This window comes from Syzygium oleosum, unplaced genomic scaffold, assembly GCF_021117445.2.
Source record: "Syzygium oleosum isolate NSW1041296 unplaced genomic scaffold, Sole_v2.1 Sole_v2.02, whole genome shotgun sequence".
Taxonomy (NCBI): domain Eukaryota; kingdom Viridiplantae; phylum Streptophyta; class Magnoliopsida; order Myrtales; family Myrtaceae; genus Syzygium; species Syzygium oleosum.
In genome coordinates, this window is record NW_026607486.1 from 12,145,996 (window position 1) to 12,172,019 (window position 26,024).

The 26,024-nt window shown below is 43.8% G+C and overlaps 3 protein-coding genes across 5 annotated transcripts; all 3 read left to right on the forward strand.

Moving 5' to 3' along the window:
• Positions 1–2,265: 2,265 nt before the first annotated feature.
• Positions 2,266–6,837, forward strand: LOC115681551 (mitochondrial phosphate carrier protein 1, mitochondrial). Of its 2 annotated transcripts, XM_030605522.2 has the most exons (6): positions 2,267–2,461; positions 3,458–3,807; positions 3,885–3,928; positions 4,762–4,973; positions 5,072–5,196; positions 6,693–6,837. In XM_030605522.2, the coding sequence occupies exons 1-6, from the start codon at positions 2,324–2,326 to the stop codon at positions 6,739–6,741; spliced, it is 918 nt and encodes a 305-aa protein (XP_030461382.2). In that variant the 5' UTR covers positions 2,267–2,323; the 3' UTR covers positions 6,742–6,837. The 2 variants fall into 2 exon arrangements, with proteins under 2 accessions (XP_056162373.1, XP_030461382.2); XM_056306398.1 differs by lacking the exon at positions 6,693–6,837 and having other exon boundaries at positions 2,266–2,461; positions 5,076–5,196.
• A 9,158-nt stretch (positions 6,838–15,995) lies between these two features.
• LOC115681550 (calcium-dependent protein kinase 26) lies at positions 15,996–20,828 on the forward strand. 2 transcript variants are annotated; one of them, XM_030605519.2, is made up of 8 exons: positions 15,996–17,379; positions 17,832–17,975; positions 18,056–18,208; positions 18,670–18,785; positions 19,175–19,342; positions 19,557–19,781; positions 20,273–20,421; positions 20,508–20,828. In XM_030605519.2, the coding sequence occupies exons 1-7, from the start codon at positions 16,611–16,613 to the stop codon at positions 20,393–20,395; spliced, it is 1,698 nt and encodes a 565-aa protein (XP_030461379.1). In that variant the 5' UTR covers positions 15,996–16,610; the 3' UTR covers positions 20,396–20,421; positions 20,508–20,828. The 2 variants fall into 2 exon arrangements, with proteins under 2 accessions (XP_030461379.1, XP_030461380.1); XM_030605520.2 differs by having other exon boundaries at positions 15,996–16,188; positions 16,541–17,379; positions 20,273–20,828.
• Positions 20,829–22,094: 1,266 nt separating this feature from the next.
• On the forward strand, positions 22,095–24,876 carry LOC115681554 (pentatricopeptide repeat-containing protein At1g79490, mitochondrial). The gene has a single exon (XM_030605525.2). It carries the CDS (start codon positions 22,251–22,253, stop codon positions 24,741–24,743), a length of 2,493 nt encoding a protein of 830 aa, XP_030461385.1. The 5' UTR covers positions 22,095–22,250; the 3' UTR covers positions 24,744–24,876.
• The last annotated feature ends 1,148 nt before the right edge of the window (positions 24,877–26,024 follow it).

Consider the following 26,024-nt stretch of genomic DNA (forward strand, 5'->3'; position numbering starts at 1 on the left):
TATTTTTTTGGCGAAATAAACGGGAGTGACATGCCTCCAAGAGGTTGGCTGTGTTGGTAAGGGTGTAGGACTTGGGGTCCCAAGTCCCAAGTTCGAGTCCCCTCTGCAGCATAGCCTTATCATACTCTTGACTTACATGGAGGCTAGTTTGTGGGGCCAGATTAGCTCTCCTTCGGTTGGTGATTGGCCGGTCGGATCCTTGTAGTTCGGCCGGTACGGGAATTCGAATTATCAAAAAAATAAAAAAAATGGGAGTGACATGGGAATTGCTTTCAATCAACTCAATTGGGAACGACCCCATTTACAGATAATTCGATAACAAAACCAACCTGGGATTCTGGGAAAATCTGGAAATTTCCCATCAGCCGTTCGACTTCCGCCGCGTCTCTCCCGGACTCCAAGAAACTTTTCGATCTTTTCAACAGCCCCAGAAGGGCGGGGCCCCCCGGCTCTTCCCATCTTTCCTACCCTTCTTTTCTTCTTTTCACACACACACAAAGCCCCTTGGCGTGTTCTCAAACGTGGACGTACCTATCAGGAGCAACAAGGACCCCCCCCCCCCCACGTCACGGTCCCGGACCACTCAGGAAGCGCCACGTGGTCCCACGCGGCGCTCGTGGGGGCCGGCGGCTCGCCAGCCCCCACGGTTTTCTCTCCTCCCCGTTCCATTCCTGGCCGCATGCACGCTAGCCCTACGCCACGTCTCTCTCTGCTCTGCAATTCTGTCTCCCTCTCCGTCGTTTCCTTTCCTCACCCATCAGAAGACGACGAAGGGAGAAAAGCAAAATATCTCTCCTCTCTCCTGCGTCTCTCTCTCTCTCTCTCTCTCTCTCTCCAGTAAAAACGCTTGCAAATTTTGAATCTCAGAGGCCGAGGGGCGGGTGACCGCCGCCCTCGACAAGAGCTTCGGGTTCTCGAAGTTTTTCGGGAGCAAATACGAGCTTTTAGGGACGAGGTTGGGAGAGGGCAATCTTCTTTTTTCTTTCTTTTTTTTTGGGTCGAAGGCGGCAGCTCCCAAGAGAAGCTGAAGAAGACGCCGGTGAAGAAGGCCAAGAAATGAGTCGGTGCTGTGTTCTTTACTAGAGTGTGTGTAGGGGACGGTAATTTTGGAGTCGAACATGTTCACTCGCAGCATGAACCCATGTTGTGTGCTTGCTGTCCATTCTGATTTTAGCGTATTCTGATTTCCGCTCGAAGAGGGTATCGTGTTGCTTTTGATTGTTTCTTGCTTTAATTGATGTTAGCTTCAGATCATTCGCAGATGACGGATTTTGGTTGTCGTGGGGTCACAAATTTGGTTTTGTTGCAGCTTCATGTTCCCTGCTCGGACATCACATTCAGCATGATTGGAAACTGCATGGTCCCTATTTGGTAAATCTGATTAGGTGAAGAACACTGGCTTCTTGAGAATGATTGCTTGAAAGAGTGAATGTGAAATGCAAGCTAAGTCTCCCTTCTGGAAATGTTTGCTTGATGAAATCTCTGAATGTTTTAAATGTTTTAAAAGCAGGAGTCTGTCTCGAATAGGTGGTATACCAATACATGGTGCTTAGCTTTTCCAAAAGTGATGTGCAAATTGCAGATTTTCTGTGGCCTGTTTATTGGTCACCGGCCCCTCGGCCTCTGCCTCACTCCCTTTCGGGCGCGCGAGGGGGGCGGCCTTAATGTGCTTCGTCGGCGACGGCGGGGGGAACGGCCGCTTGACGAACGCCGGAGCAGAAACGAGGGGAGAAGCAAAATCTGAGAACCGAAAAAGAGATTCAAAATTTGAAAGGCGTGTTTGCTGGAGAGAGAGAGAGAGAGAGAGAGACGGAGACGCTGGAGAGGAAAGATATTTGCTTTTCTCCTTCGTCGTCTTCTGATGAGGAAAGGAAAGGACAGGACAGGAAAGGATAGAGAGGAGAGAGAATTGCAGAGCGCAGAGAGATGTGGCGTAGGGCCAGCGTCCAGGCTAGGAAAGGGGATGGAAATTATCTTGTTTTTTTTTTTTTGGGAGAAAATAGTGGGCGGCTTTCTCCCGAGACGCCCCCACAAGCGCCACGTGGTCCACGTGAAGTGGGCGGCTTTCTCCCGAGACGCCCCCACGAGCGCCATGTGGGCCACGCGAATCACGTGGACCACGTGGCGCTTCCTGAGTGGCCCGGGACCACGCTGACGTGGACACGTGTTCATGCTCCCACTTGTGGAGTGCGTAACGCCAACATCCTTCCCCACATATTCCTCCGCTCCTTTGTCGGGTCTCCTTCGGGTCCCCTTCTTAATTATTCCTCCGGTTCCAAATGTGAAGGATGGATCGGAATAGGCAAGAAGGGAAGGGAGAGGAATGAGAGGGGTCGAAGGGAGGCTCTTTGAGGAGTTCTCACCTGGGTACTACGGCATCTGCACCGCTGGGGGTATGCTGAGTGCTGGTACTGCCCATCTCGCGGTCACGCCTCTTGATGTCTTGAAAGTGAACATGCAGGTCAGTTCTCGAGTTATTAACCCCGAAGAAAGAATATCGAAGGATCAAAACCCAGATGGGCATGCTCTGATTTGTTCGTTTGCGTTGGTTTCGTGGTTGCACAGTTTGGTTCTTGCTGTGTTGTACCCAAATAAGCTCGACGTGAAACTTTGCTTGATTAATTTGTACTAGTGCCGTCTCCAAATGTCAGCATTCCTGTAGCTTTGCAACGATGTTGTGCTTGTGTGTACCTTCTGATTCTGAACCAATATTGATTGCATTGCGAACCAATTGCTCGTCCTTTTCCTTTGTGCTTTATTGCTGACGCGACTCTATTCGCCTCTCTCTTTCCTATGCTCCACTGCACATGGATTGCATGATCCTCGTTTTTTGTTGTTTTCTCTTGTGCGTGCGTGTCCGCGTAGGTTACATGAAAAGGGGGGAGGGCGGACTTTCATTCTGTGTGTGATAGGGTGTAAAATCTATGGAAGGTACAATTTTCGTCCGAGTTTGTCGCTTAATGCAAAGTCAAAGGATTTCACACTGTACCAATACCGTGACAGAGTAAGGTCTAAATTCTTCTGCTGTACCAATGGGAATGGGATAGTGTCATCTCTCATATCCATGCTCTTTCCATCATGGAGAAATGAAAAGGAAAACCTCAAGTTAATTGAATCTTAGTAGTGCATTGTGAGGTCAGCCATGTGATCACCAAAGGCATTTTACCAGTATCTCTCTGGTGCCAATTGGCTCTCTTAATTTACTTACTCATACTCTTGGTGTTTTAGAAAACGAGGAGAAAGTAGCAGATAGGTGATAGAGTCGAATTGCCTGGAGTAAACAAAGAATTGCATAGCAACCCCAGATTTGGCTAAGATGACCAATCTTTCTTATATACTTGTGCCAAAAAGACATGTCAATTTTCAATAGACAGGCATGGAGGTGAACGGAAAACTCGTTTTCCTCCGAACTCTATGACTTCCCATCTGATAGCCAAAGTTAATTAATATGCTCCAGGTTAATCCGATTAAATATAACGGCATGGCGTCGGGATTATCGGTTCTCTGGAGAGAGCAAGGGCCTTCTTATCTCTGGAGAGGTTGGTCCAGCAAGTTGTTTGGATATGGCATCCAGGGCGGCTGCAAATTCGGTCTCTATGAGTACTTCAAGAAACGTTACTCTGATATGCTGGTTGACCACAACAGGAGTCTCATATTCTTTCTAAGCAGCGCTTCTGCTCAAGTGTTCGCAGACGTGGCTCTAAGTCCCTTTGAAGCTGTCAAGGTTCGTGTCCAAACGCAGCCCGGCTTTGCAAAGGGCTTAGTTGAGGGGATTCCAAAACTGTACAGGACAGAAGGTCTCTCTGGGTATGGTAACGAAACTTTGATCTTGCTTTTCTTTTTAAAATAAATCAATTGTGTTTGAAGTTTATATTTTACTGCAGCTTCTACCGTGGGATACTTCCGCTCTGGGGCCGTAACCTTCCGTGTAAGCTCATTGGCATGACGGCCACTTTCATTTTTCTTGTGTTTAGTAGATTGTAGTGGTCACATGGTCTTTTGATGTCAAAACAAACTTTCATAAGCGCCAATTGTTAGACTACGAGGACGACTAAACACTATCGCTGTGAATACTATGATTCTCATACTAGTTGCTTGTATCTATAGGCTGAAATGTTGATTAAAGTCTGATGGTCATTGGCCCTTCCATATCATTCCTTGGTAGCTCATATTCATATTGGATGTAGCGATGCCTGTTTTATGCACTCTGCCCCATCCATTTCCTTGGTTTTATCTCCATGTAGCTGCAGATAATTTCTGATTGATGCCAAAAAAAAAAAAAAAATTTCTGATTGATGCTTGTTAGTTCGCTTGATCTGTTTTTCATGTTTATGAACAGCCTTCTGACATAGAAAGGTATACTTGACATGTTAGGTCTTGGAGGAGGGCTAACTGAATCTCTCTCTCTTTGTAACATGTCAGAATAGTAGATTTAAGTTTCCGGATAAGGGTTTTCTTTATATAATCCTCATGCAAGATGTATTACTATATTAGGCATGTGATGCAATTTTTCTTGGTAATGAATTAAAGAAGTTACACTTCTGCCACTTTAGTGCTGAGTGATCTTGCGGTTCCCTAGAAACAGAAGCGTAGTTAGTGGCGCCTAATTAAGACATTAATTATGCGGTTACACCTTGAGTTTGTCAACTCCTTCTATGCCATTCCGCTTATCGGAAATGCACGGATAGGTTTGCAGTGTTATGCTGTCTGTTTTAATTTCTTCTTGGTCAAGCTCGTTCTCATTGCTTTTCCGTGGCACAGTCTCTATGGTAATGTTCTCCACATTTGAGCATTCAGTGGATCTGATGTATCGGCAAGTTCTCAAAAGGAGAGAGGAGTGCTCAAGAGCCCAACAGCTTGGCGTCACTTGTTTGGCGGGTTATGCAGCCGGTGCTGTTGGTACTGTGATTTCCAACCCCGCTGACAACATCGTTGCATCTCTCTACAACAGAAAAGCCAAAAATGTCTTACAGGTATCTGTCCTGTGAAGCTTTAGTTTGTTGCTCGTTGTTTCTCTGTACTCTGGAGTGATGAATTTTAAGATTTCCAACTTTTCTTTTTTTTGTCTTAGGCAGTGAAGGATATTGGCTTTGTCAATATGTTTAGAAGAAGCCTTCCTGTTCGTATCATGATCGTGGGACCTGTTGTTACGTTGCAGTGGTTCATGTACGACACGATTAAAGTGCTAAGCGGACTGTAAGTATACTTTGCCTTTCCATTTCGTCAAGAAGTTGCTAATGATTCATTGCTTTATTGACTTAATGCTAACCAATGAGAAGGGGAAAATTGCCAAAAAAGTCCTAAACCTTTTGCATTAGTGCCAATTTAGTTCTAAACCTTTTTTTGATGCCAATTTAGTCCTAAACCTTTTGCATTGGTACCAATTTAGTCCTAAACCTTTTTTTAGTGCCAATTAAGTCCTAAACCTTTTAAATTGGTGTCAATTCAGTCCTAAACTTTTTGTTTTTGTGCCAATTTAGTCCTTCCGGCCAATTTTGATCGGAATTTGCCGATGTGGACGCCTGCCGGCCGGTCACCGGCGCCGACGTGGACAACTTTAATAATATTTTAATATTTTTTGAATTTTTATTTTTTTCCTTTTTTCTTCTTTTTTTTTCCACTTTTTTTTTTGGTTCTCTCCCTCCTTCCTCTGGCCGGTCGCCGGTTCGGCGAATTCCGGTCAAAATTGACTGGAAGGACTAAATTGACACAAAAACAAAAGGTTTAGGACTGAATTGGCATCAATTTAAAAGGTTTAGGACTTAATTGACACCAAAAAAAGGTTTAGGACTAAATTGGCACAAATGCAAAAGGTTTAGGACTGAATTGACATAAAAAAAAAGGTTTAGGACTAAATTGGCACTGATGCAAAATGTTTAGGACTTTTTTGGCACTTTTCCCCAATGAGAAGTATTTGAATTAACTGATTCTATGATGCGCAATGTGCTCATTTTTCTGCGTCTTTAGCTCTATCTGATATTGACTTGATGCATCTAGTTAAACATCATCACTTGCAGGATCCATGCTATATGCTTTTGCTGGAAACGTCTAATTAAATACCGAAATTTTCTAGCATTAAATTGTGGGAATCTCAGTTTGATCGTGGTAAAGTGAGGTGCAATTTGTTGTTAATTTGGTCTATTTAGTTAAACAAAGCATTGACTTGATCATCCCTCTAAGGCGTGGCATTTTCACATTTTACTGAAAATCCACTGAATAACTTTGCTAGTATCTTGGGATTCATCTGAAAAAAACGAAGAACGAAAATGGAGGACGAAACATGTGATAATAGAAAGTAATTGGTAAATGAAATTCAAATTTTTATGGAAGATATTGGACGCAATAAAGATATAACCTCGGTTCAGTTGCTGGGACAACTTATACCCTTTTCCAGATGGTAGACCTTACAAGTTTTTCTCTGTTGTCGTGTAGAAGATATTGGACGCAATAAAGATATAACCTCGGTTCAGTTGCTGGGACAACTTATACCCTTTTCCAGATGGTAGACCGTATAAGTTTTTCTCTGCTGTCGTGGATTGTTCGATACGCTGATGAACACCCTCATTATAGTCAATTCCCTCGTCGCAAAAGGCTTGCTTTTTACTATATGGGGATTTCTGTGTTTAGAGTCTATATTTCTGCTTTCTTGTTGAAGACAGCATTTGATTATTTATTCTGTTCCAATTTCTCAGGCCTACCAGTGGAGGGAGTCGCAGTCGCCTAGAAGAAGAAGATTGTTAGATGTATGCCCTAAAGTTATCATGTAATGGTTACATGTTAGGGATTTAAGTTGTACTATCAATTTCATCATTTATTTAATGGCAAGGACGTATTCATTTGTGGGAAAATTTCAAATCAGTATCCAAAGTGGGATCATTTTCTCAAAAAAGGATCCAAAGTGGATATAGTGTCAAATAAGGGCATGAAGTGCCCAATCGGTTTCAAATAGGGGCTCGAAGTACCCAATGAGTCTCAAGTAAGGGTCTGGGTTCGCCGGCCGGTCAAATGCTCACCGGTCGGCAAGCATGTCATTGTTCCGGCAATCGGAATAAGAGAAATTTCATCTTTTATTTTTTAAATTATTATTTTTTCTTTTCCTCTTTTCCCTCCGTCGGCTATAGCCGGGGTTGGTGGAGGTTGTCGACCTCGGGCGAGGGCCGCCTTCGCCTGGGCTGGGCGGTTGAGGGTCGACCCTCGCCAGATCCGACGAGGGCGCCAAATCCGGCGAGAGCAACCCTCGCCCTCGCTGGATCTGGCGAGGGCAGCCCTCGCCCGACCAGCCCAGGTGAGAGCAACCCAGGGTCGGGTGAGGGTTGCCCTCGCCGGTGTCGGGTGAGGGTCGCCTCGCCTGGGCTGGGCGAGCGAGGGCGACCCTTGCCAGATCCGGCGAGAGCAACCTTCGCCCTTGCTGGATCTGGCGAGGGTCGACCCTCGGTTGCCCAGCCCAGCCCAAGTGAAGGCAGCCCTCGCTCAACGTCGGCGAGGACGAGGGTTGCTCTTGCCGGATCTAGCGAGGGTGGCCCTCACCCGCCCAGCCCAAGCGAGGGCAACCCAGGGCGTCGGGCGAGGGTTGCCCTAGCTTGGGTTGGGCGGGCGAGGGCCACCCTCGCCAGATTTGGCGAGAGCAACCCTCGCCCGACGCCGGCAAGGGTAGCCTCTGCCTGACGCCGGCAATCTCCACCGGCTATGGCCGGTGGAGGGAAAAGAGGAAGAAAAAAGAAGAATAAAAGGAAAAGGAAAAGAAAAAAAACAAAAAAAGGAAAAAAAGAAACAAAAACAATTTAAAAAGTAAAAGACGAAATTGCCCTTATTCCGATCGCCGGAACAGTGGCGTGCTTGCTAGCCGGTGAGCATTTGACTGGCCGGCGAACTCAGGCCCCTACTTGAGACTCATTGGGCACTTCAGGCTCTTATTTGAGACTGATTAGGCACTTCAGGCCTTTATTTGACACTATGTCCACTTTGGATCCTTTTTTGATAAAATGACCCAACTTTGGGTACTGATTTGAAATTTTCCATTCATTTGTCCAATTATTTAAATATATGAATAATTCCATAAGATCAGTTGTGATTGGACCTATTCTTGAGATGTTAAGAATATGTGTGACAGGTTCACAGTTAAATTGAATCTTTAAATTGTTCCCGGTAGATGGATCATTAAGTGGATATTAATGATTCTGTTGAAACCGGTGTGTTCCTTCACTATTAAGTATTGGACACTTAAGGGAATAATGAGTCACGAGTCATTGGGTACTGTGATGCCTGAATTAAAATACAGGTGCTTATACCAGACAAGTTCATTGAACGTGACATGCATAGAACGATTAGCAACATGGAAGCTTTTAGCATTGTCAATGTCTAATTGTTCATGCTCTGGTCTTGACGTGTGCGCAAAATGGAATCTGTCTCCTTGTTATATGCAAAGTACAATAATGATGTTCTACGCAATCTAATCTTAACCCTACATTGAAATCCTCGGCCGAGGTTGTAACCGTGAATAAACTATTCATGTCTCATATAAAATGCATGTCAATTAGGTTTGTGCATATGATCGAATTGGTGGCTCGACAAATATTCCATGGTCTTTGTTCGATCGGGATATAATAAGGCAGAGGGATTGAATTACACTGTAACCAAAGCTGACAGATTCATATGTTCTTAAAGCATTCACATCGTCTGGGTAGCCATGACATATTGCTAGATGTCAATCATGACTTGTAGGACTTAGAGGTTGATCGGGACAATCAATTCTCTTGTGAGTACTAATGTGTTAGTGCAAGTTTTACTACTAGCTCAGTGATGACCTAGGGATATCACACATCATAACAAATTTAGGATGACGTTGTACGGAAGAGACAATATTACAAATATGTTTGCCATCGAATTGAGTAGGAATGAAATGAAATTAAATGTGATTTAATTTAATTTAAGTTTTGTCATGAGCGTGTGTGCATACGATGCTCACGAAATACACATATGTTGGTCGTCCAGTTTTATGTATTAAATTAATTAAAAGTGCATCACATGATTAGCAACTGTTGCCCATCGTGTGAGGTTAATTTTAAAAAAAAATGGCTCATGCACACGGTCAGCAACCGTTGCTGACCGTGTGCGTGACACACGTTCAGCAACCGTTGCTGACCGTGTGCGTGACACACAATCAGCAACCGTTGCTGACCGTGTGCGTGACACACGATCAGCAACTGTGCGTGCACATTGCACATGATCGGCAATGGTTGTTGATCGTGCATGCGATCAGCAACTGTTGCTGATCGGACATATAAAAAGCGCGATCGGCAACAGTTGCATGATGATGAAAATGAGCGTATGCAATATTATGTGTTCTTGAGAGTTAAAAATTACGTTTTCTCTCTTCCGGCGCCGTGACTTAAAAATCGAGAGTGCGGAGAATTGTCGCCACGAGATTGCTAGCACAATTATAGTGGTGATTACCCGCAAGTTCTTTCTTCCGTTCGTTGTGCGATTGATGGTGTGTTTGAACTAGAGGTCCGACGATTGTGGGGCTTGAATTGAATAACATCTGAACCGAAATCGTTTTGGACACGCTACAAGAGGTAATCCGTTTAACCCCTTATGATCTTCCGATCTTTGATTGAAACGCACGAACAACACCTTTGAAGATACATGTATGTTTATATCTTTCCGCTGCGTTTATATTTAATTTAACTATGCATGTTCCGTAGATCCGTAGAAAACCAACAGAAGCTAATTTATCAAGTTGAGTTCTAACAGCCTCCTGAATCAACCAGTTTCTTTCCCAAACTAGAGGAAGCTCATCTACCTCTGCCAAACTTCCAGATTCACCGCAGTTCATTAAAGACGAAGTCTAGCCTTCACTGTACAGCTTTCTTCTCCCCGTCTCAGATCAATCCACAATTACCCACTTATTCCGAAAATCTTAAAGGCTCAAATGGTTTTGCTATACCGATTGTCGGAGCTTTATTCACGTAGTTGTAACGGCTGCTTGCTCCGCTCAATGGTCATGTGGACACATTTCTAATGTTGTATGAACAAGCGAAGTCTGAGCACATATAGAGAGGCTAGAAAACAGGTTTTTGAACACCCTTGTTTTCTTGCCACACAAGTTATCTCCCCTTCTCAAGTTGCCATTTTTTTTCTGCACTTACTCAATTTGCAGACTTTATCCTCACATTAGTTACTTATGGGATTGTTCCTCGCTCATTTGAGTAGCCAATTTTTGTTTTTGGGGTAAGAAGGGAAGAACTACATTACAAGATCATCTTCCCCTTTTTGGTATTGTACTTGTATGGATTGTGATGTTTATTTTCCCTTCCTCCCCTGTATGTTGTGTTATGAATATGTAATGACTATATTGTGTGGCGTTATTTATCATGTAAGCTTACTATTCGATTGAAGGATAGAGAGGCTAGTTCTCCAAAAAAAGCTAGAATTGCGAATTACAAGTTAATTTAAATAGAGAATTGGTGGCAAAAAAAAAGGGTTGCGTTGGTTTCGGGCCAGTTCCAAGGTAAGGTTGCTTTGGCACTTCATTTCGGGTTTTCAGGAACCAGCCTGCCGGCTTGGTTCTTGATTTCAAGCGACCACCTAGATCATGTTCACCCCTATTATATATATGGTCTCATCACAGTTTAATCTTTAAAAGAAATACAATTTGCTGATCCTCCTAAGAAATGGAAAAAAAATTACTGCCTTTTCTTAATTTGAGGTCCAATGGGGGCTTCTTGGTCTTGCAAATACTTGTAGCTTCATAATTCTATCAACCCGTTGATTGCACACCAGATAAGTTTACAGAGAACTAAACAACCTATCAAAATCGTTATAATAATATCAAAAGATTTTCAAAGTTTTGCACCTTTATATAGCATTAATTGCACACGAAGATCCAATTTTGTAGAGAAAGAGAGGGGTTTTCTGAGATGTAAACATAAGGTCCCGACCCGCAAGTCAAAATGTCAATGAAGGCCTGTCCAAAGTTATAGATAATCTGGACCTATCCAACTCTTTACCTACGTTGTTTGGTGCGAGTGTTTTTTTATACGATTTGCATTCCCTCATTTGATTAATGACGAAATGTAATAAAATTATAAAGTGAAAATACCACATTTTATGACATTTTTATACTTAGGATAAAGCGTCATAAGTGTGTAGGTAGATAAATATAATCTTGTACTCAATCGTTCCGAGGGGAAGCGGGTTAGGTTTGGGTCAATTGCTGAAAATCCTATATGGATTGAGACAGGTATGGGGTTGATCTGATATGTATAAACGACCTAAATGTCGCGTTTTCCTTTGTACTCCTTGGGTAATTTTAGTAAATATACATAACTATTCTAACCCTAGTAGGGTTTGTGATAGTTTTGAAATTTACTTGATATGTAATTTCGAACCCTCAACTCAATAAATCATTTGCAAGGCTACCCTATTAAAAAATTTAGGTTTACTTATATATAATTTTAGTTATAATCAGTAAGGGCCACCATTTCAAGTATGGGTTCTCATTTTAGAATTGTTAAAATTTTCTATTTTAATGATCACTTATCTTAAATTTATTCTCAATCTTCTATTTTAGGATTGCAAGGTTTGAATAATTTGACTGCTTTAATAAAAATGCTATTACATATTGCGAGTATCGGACTACTTTGATGCGTGGATTTGAGATCCTATATTAAAATCACTGTCGCGACTTACTCGTCCCGATCAGGGGATAAAAAATTGATTGGTTAGGTCAAGAGGTATTTGTCCAACATTGATTGATTCGTTTGAAGGACAATCCAAATGGTTCATTAATCCAAGGACCGAGGCACTTCCAAGCCTCATACCTCATGCGACGGGAATTATCTAAATTAAGCATTCAATTGGAGTTGCCACTATCCATAATCAAGAGTTGGCTAGAAATCCTAATCGAGACGCGGGAGTGTCGTCTCGATACGTGCAAAAATCAGAAATTTTGAGGATTGGGGACTTGATTACACTAGCGATCTAACTAGTATCCTTTCGGTACCTAAACTTGATCGCTCGCTAACTAACGCACCAGGGCAGCCTATCGAGAAGCCCAAACCTCGTCCTAACCATAATAAAAATGGAAAATAACAACCAATATATTAAGAGTGCGCAACCAAATAATCATAAAGAAAATAAACAACCAGCGACCTAACATCGTCTCTAAAAAAGAAAAGGCAATCAAAAGCCCTAAAGTAAAGCCCTAACGACTTGTTCGAATTCTTGGGAAATTTTTTTAAAGGTTTTCTCAATTTTTTCTAAGCTTTTAAAACTAAGTTTAGAAAGAGATAAACACTAATATCTAGTGAAATTAAGCCAAAAAATGATTTCTGAGCATAATTGCTAATTTCCTGGATTTTTTGGAATTTTTCGATATTATTATTTATTATTTATATATATTTTAAGTTTTCTGAAATTTTTTTAATGTTTTTTAATGTTTTTCAGACTTTTTAATATTTTTTGGTTTTTTTAAACATTTTCGAATTTTTTTGGAATTTTTTTGGAATTTTTTTATATTATAATTATTTTATTAATAAAATAATAATTCCGAACTGGATCCCCTCACCCGATCTGCCCGGCTAGCTGACCCGACTATTTGACCCGCCTGGGGCTCCCCTTTAAATATCTCTTTTCCAATTTTTTAATTCCCCTTTTTCTATTCTATCTCTGTTTTTCTTCCCCCCATGAGCTCACCGAGAGCTCTTCACCAAGACCTTCATCCTCCATTGCCGGAGCAATCTTTCTCCAACCACCGGCGCTCACCGGCCAACGCCGGCAATCATCACCACGAACTCACCTTCGCCATTGTCCGGCTACTCCGACCTGCTATCTTACTCGTCGGCAGGCCGTTCCCGACGACCACTTCCCTCAGCCAAATCACTATTCTACGCATGCAAGGCAATCAAGCGTGAAAACTAATGTAAATTAACCTGGCTACAAATCCTGTTGAAACATCCGCGATCGAGTGACATGCCTCCGGTTGCTTCTCGCCGATAGCCGCCATGAGAAGACCAGTTGATGCAGAGAATGTGGCAAATCAAAGAAAACAGCGGCAACAGGACAAAAGAAAGGATTCAGATTTGGTAATAAGAAGACGTGAAACGGAATCAGGTTTATATGCTAAAAAAACAACCGAAACAAGCGATCCGGATTCACACGCTTCAGAATCTGATGATAGCATCGACAGTTTTTTCAGTTGCACCTTTGAGGTATTTTGTCAAACGCCATATGTGCAACAAAGAAGAATGGGACTTTTGGCTGAGAAATCCGAACCGCAATCTCACTTAAAATTAGTATTAATATCGCAAGCCTTTGCACATCATTCAGTTCAGCCTCAACCTCAAACGAGTTACTCGCAAATTACACAAAAGAGATTCGGTCACCCGTCGAGAAAGAGGAAAAATGATGTTACCTGGTTTATCAATAATATCTTCTAGGCCGTCGTGGATACTCGATTTCGAGATTGAAACTCTCACGACCGTCCACGAATGGGACTCGCAACTAGCGACGGAAGTTTCTAGACGGGATCTAGCGCTTCCCAGTTCTCGTCGCCGGGAAAGCCGAAGGAAAACAGAGCGAGAAGCAAGCGGCTCAAGAGCACCGAGGAGCCGCGGCCATGAACACTTTCAGACGAACTTCGCACGGAATTCGCCTCCCTCAAACTCCACCGTTGCGGAATCGAGCACGATGAGAAAGAGCGCGTTCTCTCAGAAAATCCGCTCCCTCTCTCTGTCTCTCTCTCGGAATCTCTACCAATCCGTGTGAATGAATATCGGTGGTCCAGAGAGAGAGAGAGCCTCCTCTGCAACTCTCCATCCCTCTATCTCGCAATCCCCCTCAAGACAACACTCCCTATCCCCTCCTTCCTTTTGCTCATTCAATATGTCTTCTTCAACCTACTGAGAACGCCCCACCTCCATCGGAAATGCCACAGATCGATCGATCGATCGAGAGAGAGGTCGCGAGGGAGCCGGCCAGAGATCGTCGGACGGACGGCAACCTTGAGAGTGGCTGGTCGGGCGATCTATGAGAGGGACTGCGGGAAGTCCCCGAGAAGGAGAAACCACCCCCCCAAGAGGCCAAGAAAATCCCTTCCCCCAAAAGGACTGTCCCTCTCTTTTATTCCTTTTCTCTCCCGTTCCACTCTCGGTTCCTCCCTTGTTTTCTCTCTCGGTCTCTCCTTTTCTCTTTAAGACCACAGATGTACATACCTGACATTAGGGGTGTCAAAAGAACCCGTCCAAACACGACCCGACCCGACCCGACCCGACCCGAACAAGAAATTTTCGTAGTGGACTAGGTTGTGTCTTAATTTGTTTAGGTAATAATAAAAATATTTAGGTATTATTTTAAATTATTAGGCTTGGATACCTAAACCCAACCCAAACAAAAAAACCCAAACAAGAAACCTTACATCTCTCTTCCACATCTCTCTCCCTCTCTTGCCTCTTCTGCGATCTCTTTTGCAATCTCTCTTCCACTTCTCTCTCCGCCACGATGGAGCCGCCGCCGCCGCAACCCTCCGCCTCCTCGAAGCTCCGCCTCATGTGCAGCTACAGCGTAGGCGTGGCCCCACGCCCCCACTCCAAGTCCCTCTTCTACCACGGCGGCGAGACCCGCATCGTCACCGTCGACCACGCCTCTGCGGCCGCCTCCCCCCTCTTCCCCACCCTCGCCGTCGCGCCCCGCTTCGCCCTCAAGTACCAGCTCCCCGACTCCGACCTCAACGCCCTCATCTCCCACTGCATCGACGACGACCTCGCCGTCATGATGGACGAGCTTGACCGCCTCTCCTCGTCGTCGGAAGTGATGCGGCGCCTCCTGCCTTCATGATCTTAGATTCGATTTCTTCGATCGATCCGAAGCCGGCGGACGCCGGAGGGAGCACTGGGAGCACGAGAGCATGGCGACGATGTGGCAAAGATTTGGGGACGAACCACTACTGCTAATTTATTGTTTGAAACACGGAACCCGACCCGAACTGACTCGACCCGACCCGTCTCGATCACTTGACAATATTCTGTTCGGGTCTTGTTTCGGGTCGGGTCAAGTTGACATGTCAGGTGTTTCGAGTCGGATCGGGTATCATGAAAACCCGATCCGAACCGGCCCACTGACACCCCTACCCGACATCTCCCCCTTCGATGCCGCGCGACGCTCCTTCTGCTGCGGCGCGCTCCTGCCCTTTTCGTCGTACCTGCGCCGCCCCCTCCGCTTCTCGCTGCAGAGAAACGGTGGAGGGGAAGATGAACAGCGCGGGCCGGGCCAAAGGGGGGAAACGGGCTGGGCCGGCCCACGCGAGAAAGGAAATCAAACCGGGCCGGTCTGATCTAGTCCACTCAAATCGGGTCGGACCGACCCGGATTTTCTTCTTTTTAAACAAGAAAAATATGCCCGATAGATCCTGTTAATGCAAGTGTACCTAATGTCTATATGTTATGTAATTTAATGAAAATATTTTTGTTTAGGGTAAAAAATTAACCTAGTTTTATATGTGATTAACCTAAAATAGATAGGTAAAAATTAGGTGTCAACAACCACATGACAGGTTAGGGACAAGTTTGGGACGACATTCGCATCCCAATCCCACCTCCTCATGAGGGCACAATGTTTGAAAGTTTCTATAGGACATAGCTTCGGACAATTACTTCCGGACGCGTGGTTAGGTGTTTGGAGTCGGAGAAACTCTTCCCTAGACCAAATATCCATCGGATCGGGTCGATCTCCGCATTTGATTTTGTGGGTCCCACGTGCGAGGTCGACCGTCATCCATGGACTTGATGCAGTAGATCCTGGTCTACGTAAGAAATGGTCCGACCAAGTAGAGGCTGCTTCGATTTTTCTTCATTTCGCAACAAAAAAGAAGAAGAAGAAGAAGAATGACGATGGAGAGAACAATGGACGAGAGAGAAGAAACTCGTAGAGCCGCATGATACGAGGGAGAACAATGTCCTTTGCTTTTTTCCCTTGACCAGCGGTCAACAAAATGACCACGGATGGAACACGACAGGCACCCAAAAATAACGGAGAAACTGTCTCCAACAAAACAGAGTTTCGTCATCGTCGTCGTCCTCACCATCTCCTTTTCCTCTTCTTTCGTGGCAACGTGATCTCCATCTTTGTCTCGGACACAAAGTTTCGTCAACCCTTTTCGTCGCCTTCAATTCCTACGCACTTCTGTACCAGGTCCCTCCCTCTCTCTCTCTCTCTCCCCGCTGCATGTTGATGTACGCACGTCTCTACGTGTGATGCTTTATGCAACATTCGTCTTTCCCAGATTTTGCAGAGGCAGGAACCATCTGTGTATAGATATATGAAGCTCTGTTTGATCTATCTTTACCCTGTTCTTGTTTGTCCTCGTAAAATTTCCAGCTCTAAACAAATGTAGCCAAAAGCTTTGATTTGTCATGGAAATCTTCGAATCTTGCAAGATATTGCCTGTTAATACGTGGCATGCTATTCAAGTTTGAGGCATCTAATCTGGGTTTAGCTCAAAATTTTGTCTTTGTTTCTTGTTTTTTCCGTAACCCCTCTGCAGCTGTGTGATTGATGAGACCTATTTGGATGAGGTAAAAGCTGCGAAGGGATCGTGATAGGTTTTTGCTTTTATGGGCAACGCATGCCAAGGATCTCTCCATGAGAAATACTTTCAGGGCTACGATCAGCCCCTAGAGAATTCCACCGATCCCGGGAGGAACCCGCCATCTGATCGGTCCAATTCTTGTCACTCGCTGTCTTGCTTGACCTCTCAGCAGCTCGTGGCGCCAGAGTTCGACGAGAAGAAAGATAGCAGAAGTAACGATAATTTACCGCTCGTTAGTCCTAGTAAGAAAGATATCGTCATGAGGAGGAGCGCTGATAACCAGGCTTATTATGTATTAGGCCATAAAACCGCTAACATCCGGGACCTCTACACGCTAGGTCGAAAGTTGGGGCAGGGTCAATTCGGGACTACTTACTTATGTACTGAGATCGCCACGGGTATTGACTATGCGTGCAAGTCAATCACAAAGCGGAAGTTGATCGCTAGGGAGGATGTGGAGGATGTTAGGAGGGAGATCCAGATAATGCACCATTTGGCTGGTCAAAAGAATATCGTCATGATTAAGGGTGCGTACGAGGATCCATTGTACGTCCACATCGTTATGGAGCTCTGCTCTGGCGGTGAGCTGTTTGACCGGATTATCCAGAGGGGGCATTATAGTGAGAGGAAGGCCGCTGAGCTAACGAAAATCATTGTCGGCGTCGTTGAGGCTTGTCATTCACTCGGAGTAATGCATAGGGACCTGAAGCCTGAAAATTTTCTGCTGCTCAACAAGGACGACGATTTCTCTCTCAAAGCCATCGACTTTGGACTCTCCATTTTCTTCAAACCAGGTATAGATAGGACCTTGTTTGGCCCAGGTTTTCTATTACACATTAACTCAAGTCAGGCACATTAAACAACAAGATGCTATCTCTCTCCAATTTCACCTCCAGCATCGAAGCAATCATAATTTTGCACATTTACTCGAGCATTTGAGCCGTTCCTTTCTGTGGCTGTTTGCATCTTGTTGGCATTGACTGGAGTCGAATCAGTGAAATTTGTCATCCAAATATAGCAGATGACTTGCAAGAGAACCACTCGTTCAATATGAAGCTTTGTGATTATTCTTGCACAAGTTAGAAGCACAAATGCACCGACGAAAGTAGAGTCCATCCCCATCAAATCTGGCCAAGTAAAATTATTTAATAGAACATGGCATTTCATGCAATTGACAAGTGTTACTGTGTTTGTTTACCCTTTTCATGCGGTATCAGAAAAACTTCACTCATGCTCTCTACTTCAGGGCAAATATTCACTGATGTGGTTGGAAGTCCATATTATGTTGCCCCTGAGGTACTTCTAAAGCATTATGGGCCAGCAGCAGATGTTTGGACAGCGGGTGTAATATTGTACATCCTGTTGAGCGGTGTGCCTCCATTTTGGGCAGGTAATCCTTGTTTGTGACAAAAAATCTTGTAGTTCTTCATTATGCCAGAAGCTAATAAGTAGATACATTCTCTATCGTAGAAACACAGCAGGGAATCTTCGATGCTGTGCTGAAGGGACACATCGACTTCGACTCAGATCCATGGCCCCTAATATCTGACAGTGCAAAGGACCTGATCAGGAAGATGCTATGCTGTCGACCATCAAATCGCTTGACAGCTCATGAAGTATTATGTATGCTCAGTTCCTTTAGCTGGTTCTCAATCATCTAAACATACTCTTATGGAATGCATTGTCTCAAGGAGCCAAACATTGTTTCTCAACATCACTCGTACTGTTTACTTAAAAAAATGCTCTTAGCACCCGTATGAATTCGTCAGTGCTAAAATGGTGCTCAGGCACTATAAACACAGGTTTTCTTGCTTCATCTGGGATAAAAAAAATTGACGCTTCCCAATCTAATGGAACTGAATATCTATGTTTCACAGTGCAATTTGCCTACCTTTTCACTGTCAGTTGCATTATTTTCAACTTAGTGGGGCCAATAAAATTACCATTTCTTCCTTCCTCTCTTTTCTTCTTCTTTATCATGAAGGAATTATAAATTTTTAACTTTTAATTGTAACGACTGAGAAGGGTCTTTCTGTTGTTTGAGGCTATATTTTGTTTAGGAGTCTGAAGAAAATGATTTTCAGGCCATCCATGGATATGCGAGAATGGAGTTGCCCCTGATAGAGCACTAGATCCAGCAGTTCTATCTCGGCTCAAACATTTCTCTGCAATGAATAAGTTAAAGAAGATGGCTCTACGGGTAAATATGTGACACCTTTCTATTAATTTCTCTCGCTTTGATTGACATACGGCGCACTTTATTGGGGAGCTGTTTCTTTATCATGAGTGCTAGATTGTGTTGCGTTCTTCACATTTCTTGTATGAACTTGTGCTTTATGGCGGATTTCAAATCGTTATTCTTGTTGGAATTACATAAATTTCAAATTCAAAGTGCAAGTCCCCTTTTCATCCAAAAGTTTGCAAGTCCCCTTTTCATCTTGTTATCTATTTTAAGATTCCTGCAAATTCGGACACTCTGATTTAACTGTACAAAACTTACATGTTATTTGATCTGCACCAAGTCCTCTGTGGATTATGAAAATGGGGTTTAATTGTGACAAACTCTATTGCTCGTGCTGGTCTCACCAGGTAATTGCTGAAAGTCTCTCCGAAGAGGAGATTGCTGGTTTGAAAGAAATGTTTAAAGCGATGGATACTGATAACAGTGGAGCAATCACCTTCGATGAACTTAAAGCTGGCTTGCGAAGATATGGTTCCACGATGAAGGACACGGAGATACGTGATCTCATGGATGCTGTAAGTATATTGCTCTTAGGTTCTTTTGTTTTTACCTAAGACTGAGTCTTTAAATTGTCATCCTCAGTCAACCTTTTCCAAGCAGTCCTTAAAGTATATCATGTTTAGTTTCTTTACACTATCATGTCGAACATCGACTCAACCAACCTGATAATTAGTCTATCTGATGCATATATTCGGCCATCTTAGAGTGATGTCTAATTTCATTCTTCAGGCTGATGTGGACAACAGCGGAACAATAGACTATGGCGAATTCATAGCTGCAACGATTCACCTTAACAAATTTGAACGCGAAGAGCACCTAATTGCAGCCTTTCAGTACTTTGACAAGGATGGAAGTGGTTATATTACGGTCGATGAGCTCCAGCAAGCTTGCGCCGAGCATAATATGACTGATGTTTTCATTGAAGATATCATCAGAGAAGTTGATCAAGATAATGTAAGTCCATGAAAATATGACCAATATCGAGCTTTCTTTTTTAGTAGTGAAATGGATCTAGTATTTGTTGTTGGAATGTTAGTTGTCTGATAGCCATACAAGAATGCCCCTTGAGCACGAGCAAAGATAGCTGTCATAGAGACGATAAGTATACTAAATTTTTACCCTATTTGCTATATGATGCATCTACTCATAAAGATGAGTTTGAGCTTGTGTTTCCTATAGATAAAATGTCGTTTTGTTTGGAAAGATTATGATGTGCTGGTTGATGAGGTTCCTCCTTACCATGTGTGGCATATAACACTTACCTATTTCATCGGGATATCTCAAGACATAAGATATAATATACTACAAGCAACACCTGTGCCCACACATTTGTTTGTGCACTGGCATATCTGTATAAGGATGTTTGTGGCCGGACTTTTGAAATGTCATTCAAACTTGCCCTCTCACTATGATCCTCAAAAGTTTCTGTTTCATCTGCTATTAAGGATGGAAGAATCGATTATGGTGAATTCGTTGCCATGATGCAAAAGGGGAATGCTGGAATCGGGAGACGGACAATGACAAACAGTTTAAACATTAGCATGAGAGGTCCGCAGGTTGCTCTGTAGCTTCCAGTTGAGAATGTCCCGCAGAGGTATAAGCCTAGAAGGTTCATGTCGGCCTTTCGACTTAACAGCATTTATTCTGACAATGTATGACTGATCAAAACTTCTTCAATAGTTTCTGACTGGATGGATAGCAGAATTGGGAAGAGAGATCATGATGATTGCAGAATGGATTTACTCCCTCTCGGTGTGAAATCCCGTCAGGTAGATGGAAGTTCTAGTTCGTTTTGTATGGAGCATTTCCCTGTTATTATCTTGCGCCCTGTATGATTGAAGATGGCAATGTACCATTGTACATGTCTCTCAGTTATTTGAGCTGCTAAATTTTAGGAAAACTCTATGTGGAGCCTTGTACTGTTCAGAAGGAAAAGTAACTAGAGTCATCTGGCTTTCTTCGATTCATGGATGTAATAAAGTTCTGAACCCTTTTTGTATCTGATCGAGGGCGGTTTACGGAAACGTTGCACTTACAATATCAAAACAAGAAAAAAGAAAGCTTGGCTTTTGGGCATACGTTTAGGACCCCTAGAATTCGTCAAATGGGAAGTTGCAGTCAGCCATTGAAGATGACTGGAACTACAAAAGATAATAATGTTTTCTGTCAACTCCTGCCTTCAAGAATCATGAGTTGTTCTAGAGTTTCACCTGGTTCGCACGAAAAATGTCTAGCTTCCTCACGCCGAATACGCCACATGGTTCGCATATTTCACTTCTCTGGCCAATCTTTATGACTAACGAGACGCAATTTGTGCTTGTTTCGATCTGAAAACTCAAGACTCATTTAGCATGAGCAGATCCAGCCGAGTGAAAACTAAAGCCAGTGAAGTAGATTCTTGTGCAAGTAACTCATCTCCTTTTCCTACACCTGTAGCTTCTTCACTATGCACAGAGGTTTAGTTCTCCAGCATTCACAGCCGGGCAAAAGCAGGTTCCATAAGTTCATCTTCGGAGCTCAACCGCCATTCCTTTTGTATTTCCCAGCGTATGGAGCTTCGCGCCGTGTCCATATCTCCACTAAAATGTGAACAACAGCTCATGCCGAAACAGTCGGAAGTCAATCGATAATCGGAAGAAGCCACACCGTGGCTCCAGTCTCGAGCTACTTTATGAATGGAGAAACGGGCAGACTTCCGGTCAGACCCCACCTGCCGAGGGCCGACAGTGTTATGCACAAGATTAACGCAACGCATACCCGAGTTAGGCCCGAGAAGATCACATCTTTTTCGCTGTTTCAGATGTATACAGTTTGAAGGGTGGTAGTATTTCAATTTCAAACTTCTAGGCCTGTTGATTCTTGCTGCAATGCAAGTCATTAAAATCAATGTAAAGGGCAAAGTGACAGAGAGATCCAAAGATGCAAGCAGTGCACAATACATTGGGATTTACCGGAAAAGTCTGACGTTCCGTTTGGGCAAAACCGGATCGATTTGCCGTGATGGTATAATTCTGTAATGTTGTTAACAAATTGGAAGTGTTTTTTATGAGTAAAATTGTATAAATGTCAACCTGTTTGATTGGTACTTCCTGGGTAATTCACTAACCATGTGAAACGGCTTACCAAGACCTTCAACAGGCCGAGGAGCCCGTCAGCCCGTATCTTCTAAGGCCCGACCCGACCTGACCCGACCCCGAGCTTTGGTTCTTTACTCTGGCTTCTTCTCTATCTCCCGCTCTCATTCTCTCTCTCCTCCCCTCTCTCTCTCCCTCTCTCTCTTCTGTGACTTCACTTCGATTAAACCCTGGCGTCGGCTATGGCGGCACCTAGCACGAAGTAGCGCCGTTCGACGTCTCTCCGCAACGAATTACTGACTCAAGGCTCTGGTAAGCGTCGACCCATGAAAAAAATGTCCGAACTCTGATGGCACTGATGATTCGCAGCAGAAAGTCAATCCCTCTCAAGGTATCCCGCCTGATTAAGGGTCCCGGCTTGTTGTCTTCGCCTCGCGCCAGTTCACAAACACCCGGTCCGTTCACATGGCGGGTCGGTGAGTTCTCCAGAAATTACTGTTTCTTGAGTTCTTTCGTGGGGCGTGGAGTTAAAGTCCCCAGTTTCGGGGAATACCCTGGTTGTCATTCTTTTAGGAGCTACTGTTCTGGGATCAATAGTGGTGGTGATGGTGCTAAGTCGAGCGAGTGGACTGAGGAAATAGAGTATTTAGATGAATCGGGTAGTGTCATATACTCCGGTAAGGGGGTCCGGTCGGTGGAGCCGGGGTTGGACAATCATGTGCTTATAGGCAGCCTCAAGAAGCCGTTGGTGAACGCGTCGGCGGTCGCAAAGATCGTCGAGGTTGTGAAGAGGTGGAAATGGGGGCCCGATTTGGAGACCCAGTTGGACAAGCTCCAGTTTGTGCCGAGCACGACTCACGTCGTTCAGGCGCTGAAGGTTGTTAAAGAGAGCGACGCGTCGTTGAGTTTGTTCCGATGGGCGAAGAGACAGCCGTGGTATGTCCACGACGATGAGTGCTACCTTGTTTTGTTTGACGGGTTGAATCAAAATAGGGACTTTGATGGGATTCAATCCTTGTTTGAGGAGATGATCTCCGGTACAACTGGGGCTCCTTCTTTTACAGCTTATAACAAGGTGATTCAGTATTTGGCCAAAGCGGAGAAATTAGAGGTTTGCTTTTGTTGTTTCAAGAAAGTTCAGGATGCGGGTTGGCAAATTGATGCTGAAACTTATAATTGCGTTATGAGCTTGTTTTTGAACAAGGGCTTGCCTTACAAGGCATTCGAGATATATGAGAGTATGGAAGGGGCAACAAGTGTGCTGAATGGATCCACGTATGAGTTGATGATACCTAGCTTAGCAAAATCAGGTCGACTGGACGCAGCCTTTAAGCTGTTTCAAGAGATGAAAGTTAGGAACTTTAAACCAAGCTATAATGTTTTTGCTTCACTTGTTGATTCGATGGGGAAAGCTGGGCGGCTGGATACCTCTATGAAAATTTACATGGAATTGCAGGGCTTTGGTCTGAGGCCATCTGCAACTATGTATGTCTCTCTGATTGAGTCATTTGCGAAAGCTGGCAAGTTGGATTCAGCGATTAGGCTGTGGGATGAGATGAAGGCAGCTGGATATAGGCCCAATTATGGCTTATACACGATGATTGTTGAGTCCCATGCAAAATCAGGGAAACTTGACATTGCAATGTCTGCCTTTGCAGATATGGAGAAGGCTGGGTTTTTGCCCACCCCATCTACATACTCTTGCCTCTTGGAGATGCACGCTGCATCTGGACAGGTAGATGCTGCCATGAAGCTGTACAATTCGATGATAAATGCTGGTCTGAGGCCTGGCTTAAGCACTTACACTGCCCTTTTACTTCTCCTGGCTAATAAGAAGCTTGTAGATGTGGCTGCTAAAATACTTCTCGAGATGAAAGCCATGGGGTTTTCTGTTGATGTGAGCGCTAGTGATGTCTTGATGGTTTATATCAAAGAGGGTTCTGTTGATCTTGCTTTAAGGTGGCTACAGTTCATGGGTTCATCTGGAATTAGGACAAATAATTTTATAATTAGACAGTTGTTTGAATCTTGCATGAAGAACGGCTTGTATGAGTCGGCAAAGCCTCTTCTTGAAACCTATGTGAATTCTGCTGCAAAGGTGGATCTCATACTTTACACTTCGATTCTGGCCCATCTTGTGAGATGCCAAGAAGAGCAGAATGAGAGGCATTTGATGTCGATTCTTAGTGCCACGAAGCACAAAGCACATTCGTTCATGTGTGGGCTCTTCACAGGCCCTGAACAGAGGGAACAACCTGTTTTGTCATTTGTGCGGGAGTTCTTCCAGGGTATTGATTATGAACTTGAAGAAAGTGCAGCTAGATACTTTGTTAATGTTCTTCTTAATTACCTTGTCCTTATGGGGCAAATAAATCGAGCACGGTGCATTTGGAAAGTCGCATACGAGAATAAGCTTTTCCCTAAAGCAATTGTTTTTGATCAGCATATCGCTTGGTCACTTGATGTGAGAAACTTGTCTGTGGGAGCTGCTCTAATAGCAGTTTTGCACACGCTGCATAGGTTTAGGAAGAGAATGTTGTATTACGGTGTTGTTCCAAGAAGAATAAAGTTGGTCACGGGGCCCACTTTGAAGATTGTAGTTGCGCAGATATTGAACTCTGTGGAATCTCCATTTGAGGTGAGCAAAGTGGTCCTTAGAGCTCCAGGGGATTCAGTCATGGAGTGGTTTAAGAAACCGATTGTTCAACAGTTTCTTCTGAATGAGATTCCGTCGAGGGCCGACATTCTCATGCACAAGCTGAACACGATATTTCCTAGTTCAGCGCCAGAGATTAGATCTCTATCGCCGCCCAAACCGCTCATGGTTAGGAAGGCAGTTTGAATGTAGCAATGCTTTAGCTGTAACTTGTTAAACGAATGTCAGTTGTGATTGTGAGGAATCTCAAATTATGTTATACATAGCACATTGGGATTACAATGTGCATTTCATATTGGTAGCTTGCCTAGCTGCTTAACTTTTGCATGCCCAGTGATGATCTGAAAGTGAAAGAGCGTGGATGTGGGAGATGAATAATGAGAAGTAGCATGTCTAAGAAATGAGAGTATAGTGGCGGACGGCCGGCGGATTCCATCTCCACCGAGAGTATATTGCCCTTTTGTTTTGTCCCTTCTTTTTATCATTTTTATCCTATTTGTAGGAGCACCCACGGCATTCCGGTTGTGGAGGAGTGACCGGAGCGGAGAGAAGGGGAGGAGATTAGAGTAGTAGGTTGTAGTTGGGTATTTGAAGTATATTTGAAGGGTGATTTATCTAAGCACTCAGCGATTATAGTACAGTGTCTGCCCGTAAAATATCATGAGTCACAAACCTAAACTCGTAATACTTTACGGACAAACACCAAACTCTAACCACTTATTACTTAGGTAAATCACACTTCGAATATAACTTCAAATACCCAGCGAAAACCTCGTACTCTTCTCTCCTCTCCGTTTCTCTCCGCTCCGGTCACTCCTCCGCAACCGGAATGTATGGGCCAGTCTCCAATATCTCGTGCAACAAACAGATCACCATTCATATAACCATAGTAAACAGCACCTACCGAGTTTTTCGATTCGGGTTTCTCGATTCTGAGCCGCTCTGATGTAGAAGCAGGTTTATGGCCTCTGGACAGCTCAATTGCCTTTCCAAGCTTGCCCAACATCGCCCTGCAGTCCCCTGCATTAGCTATCAGCATTGTCCTGAAAGGAGAAAAGGAGCACTTTTCAGTAGTTACTCTGATTGCGAGCAAGCAGATCGAAAGAGTGATTATCATTCAAATCTTTCAATGAAACAGTTTCACAGTAAAAGCCGGCTCGGAAACCTGGGATCTGTATAGACAGATATAGTTCGCCAAGCAAATCTTACCGCTAAGTTCCTTAAGAACAATTGATCCACAAAATTATACAAATTTTAGTAGTGGATACTCGAACTCATACTAAAGCAATCGTATGAACATCTAAGAGCAATTCGTCCATGGTCAAAGCGTAAACGCTAGAATCACCGACTATTTTGCAATGTAGTTACAAGAATCACTAATGCACCAACATTTTATTATTGTCGTCTTATTTACGTAAGATAAAACGTGAAAGATTACGAGATAATCTCAGAAATATGTATACAGAA

What these genes read in the sequence shown, in the direction of transcription:
- LOC115681550 (XM_030605519.2), top strand. Translation starts at nt 16,611, where the DNA reads ATGGGCAACGCATGCCAAGGATCTCTCCATGAGAAATACTTTCAGGGC. An exon ending in TAAAGAAGATGGCTCTACGG is followed by an intron (nt 18,786 to 19,174) that starts GTAAATATGTGA and finishes TGGTCTCACCAG; the next exon opens with GTAATTGCTGAAAGTCTCTC. An exon ending in TACGTGATCTCATGGATGCT is followed by an intron (nt 19,343 to 19,556) that starts GTAAGTATATTG and finishes TTCATTCTTCAG; the next exon opens with GCTGATGTGGACAACAGCGG.
- LOC115681551 (XM_030605522.2), top strand. Translation starts at nt 2,324, where the DNA reads ATGAGAGGGGTCGAAGGGAGGCTCTTTGAGGAGTTCTCACCTGGGTAC. An exon ending in TCTTGAAAGTGAACATGCAG is followed by an intron (nt 2,462 to 3,457) that starts GTCAGTTCTCGA and finishes AATATGCTCCAG; the next exon opens with GTTAATCCGATTAAATATAA. An exon ending in AGGACAGAAGGTCTCTCTGG is followed by an intron (nt 3,808 to 3,884) that starts GTATGGTAACGA and finishes ATTTTACTGCAG; the next exon opens with CTTCTACCGTGGGATACTTC.
- LOC115681554 (XM_030605525.2), top strand. Translation starts at nt 22,251, where the DNA reads ATGGCACTGATGATTCGCAGCAGAAAGTCAATCCCTCTCAAGGTATCC.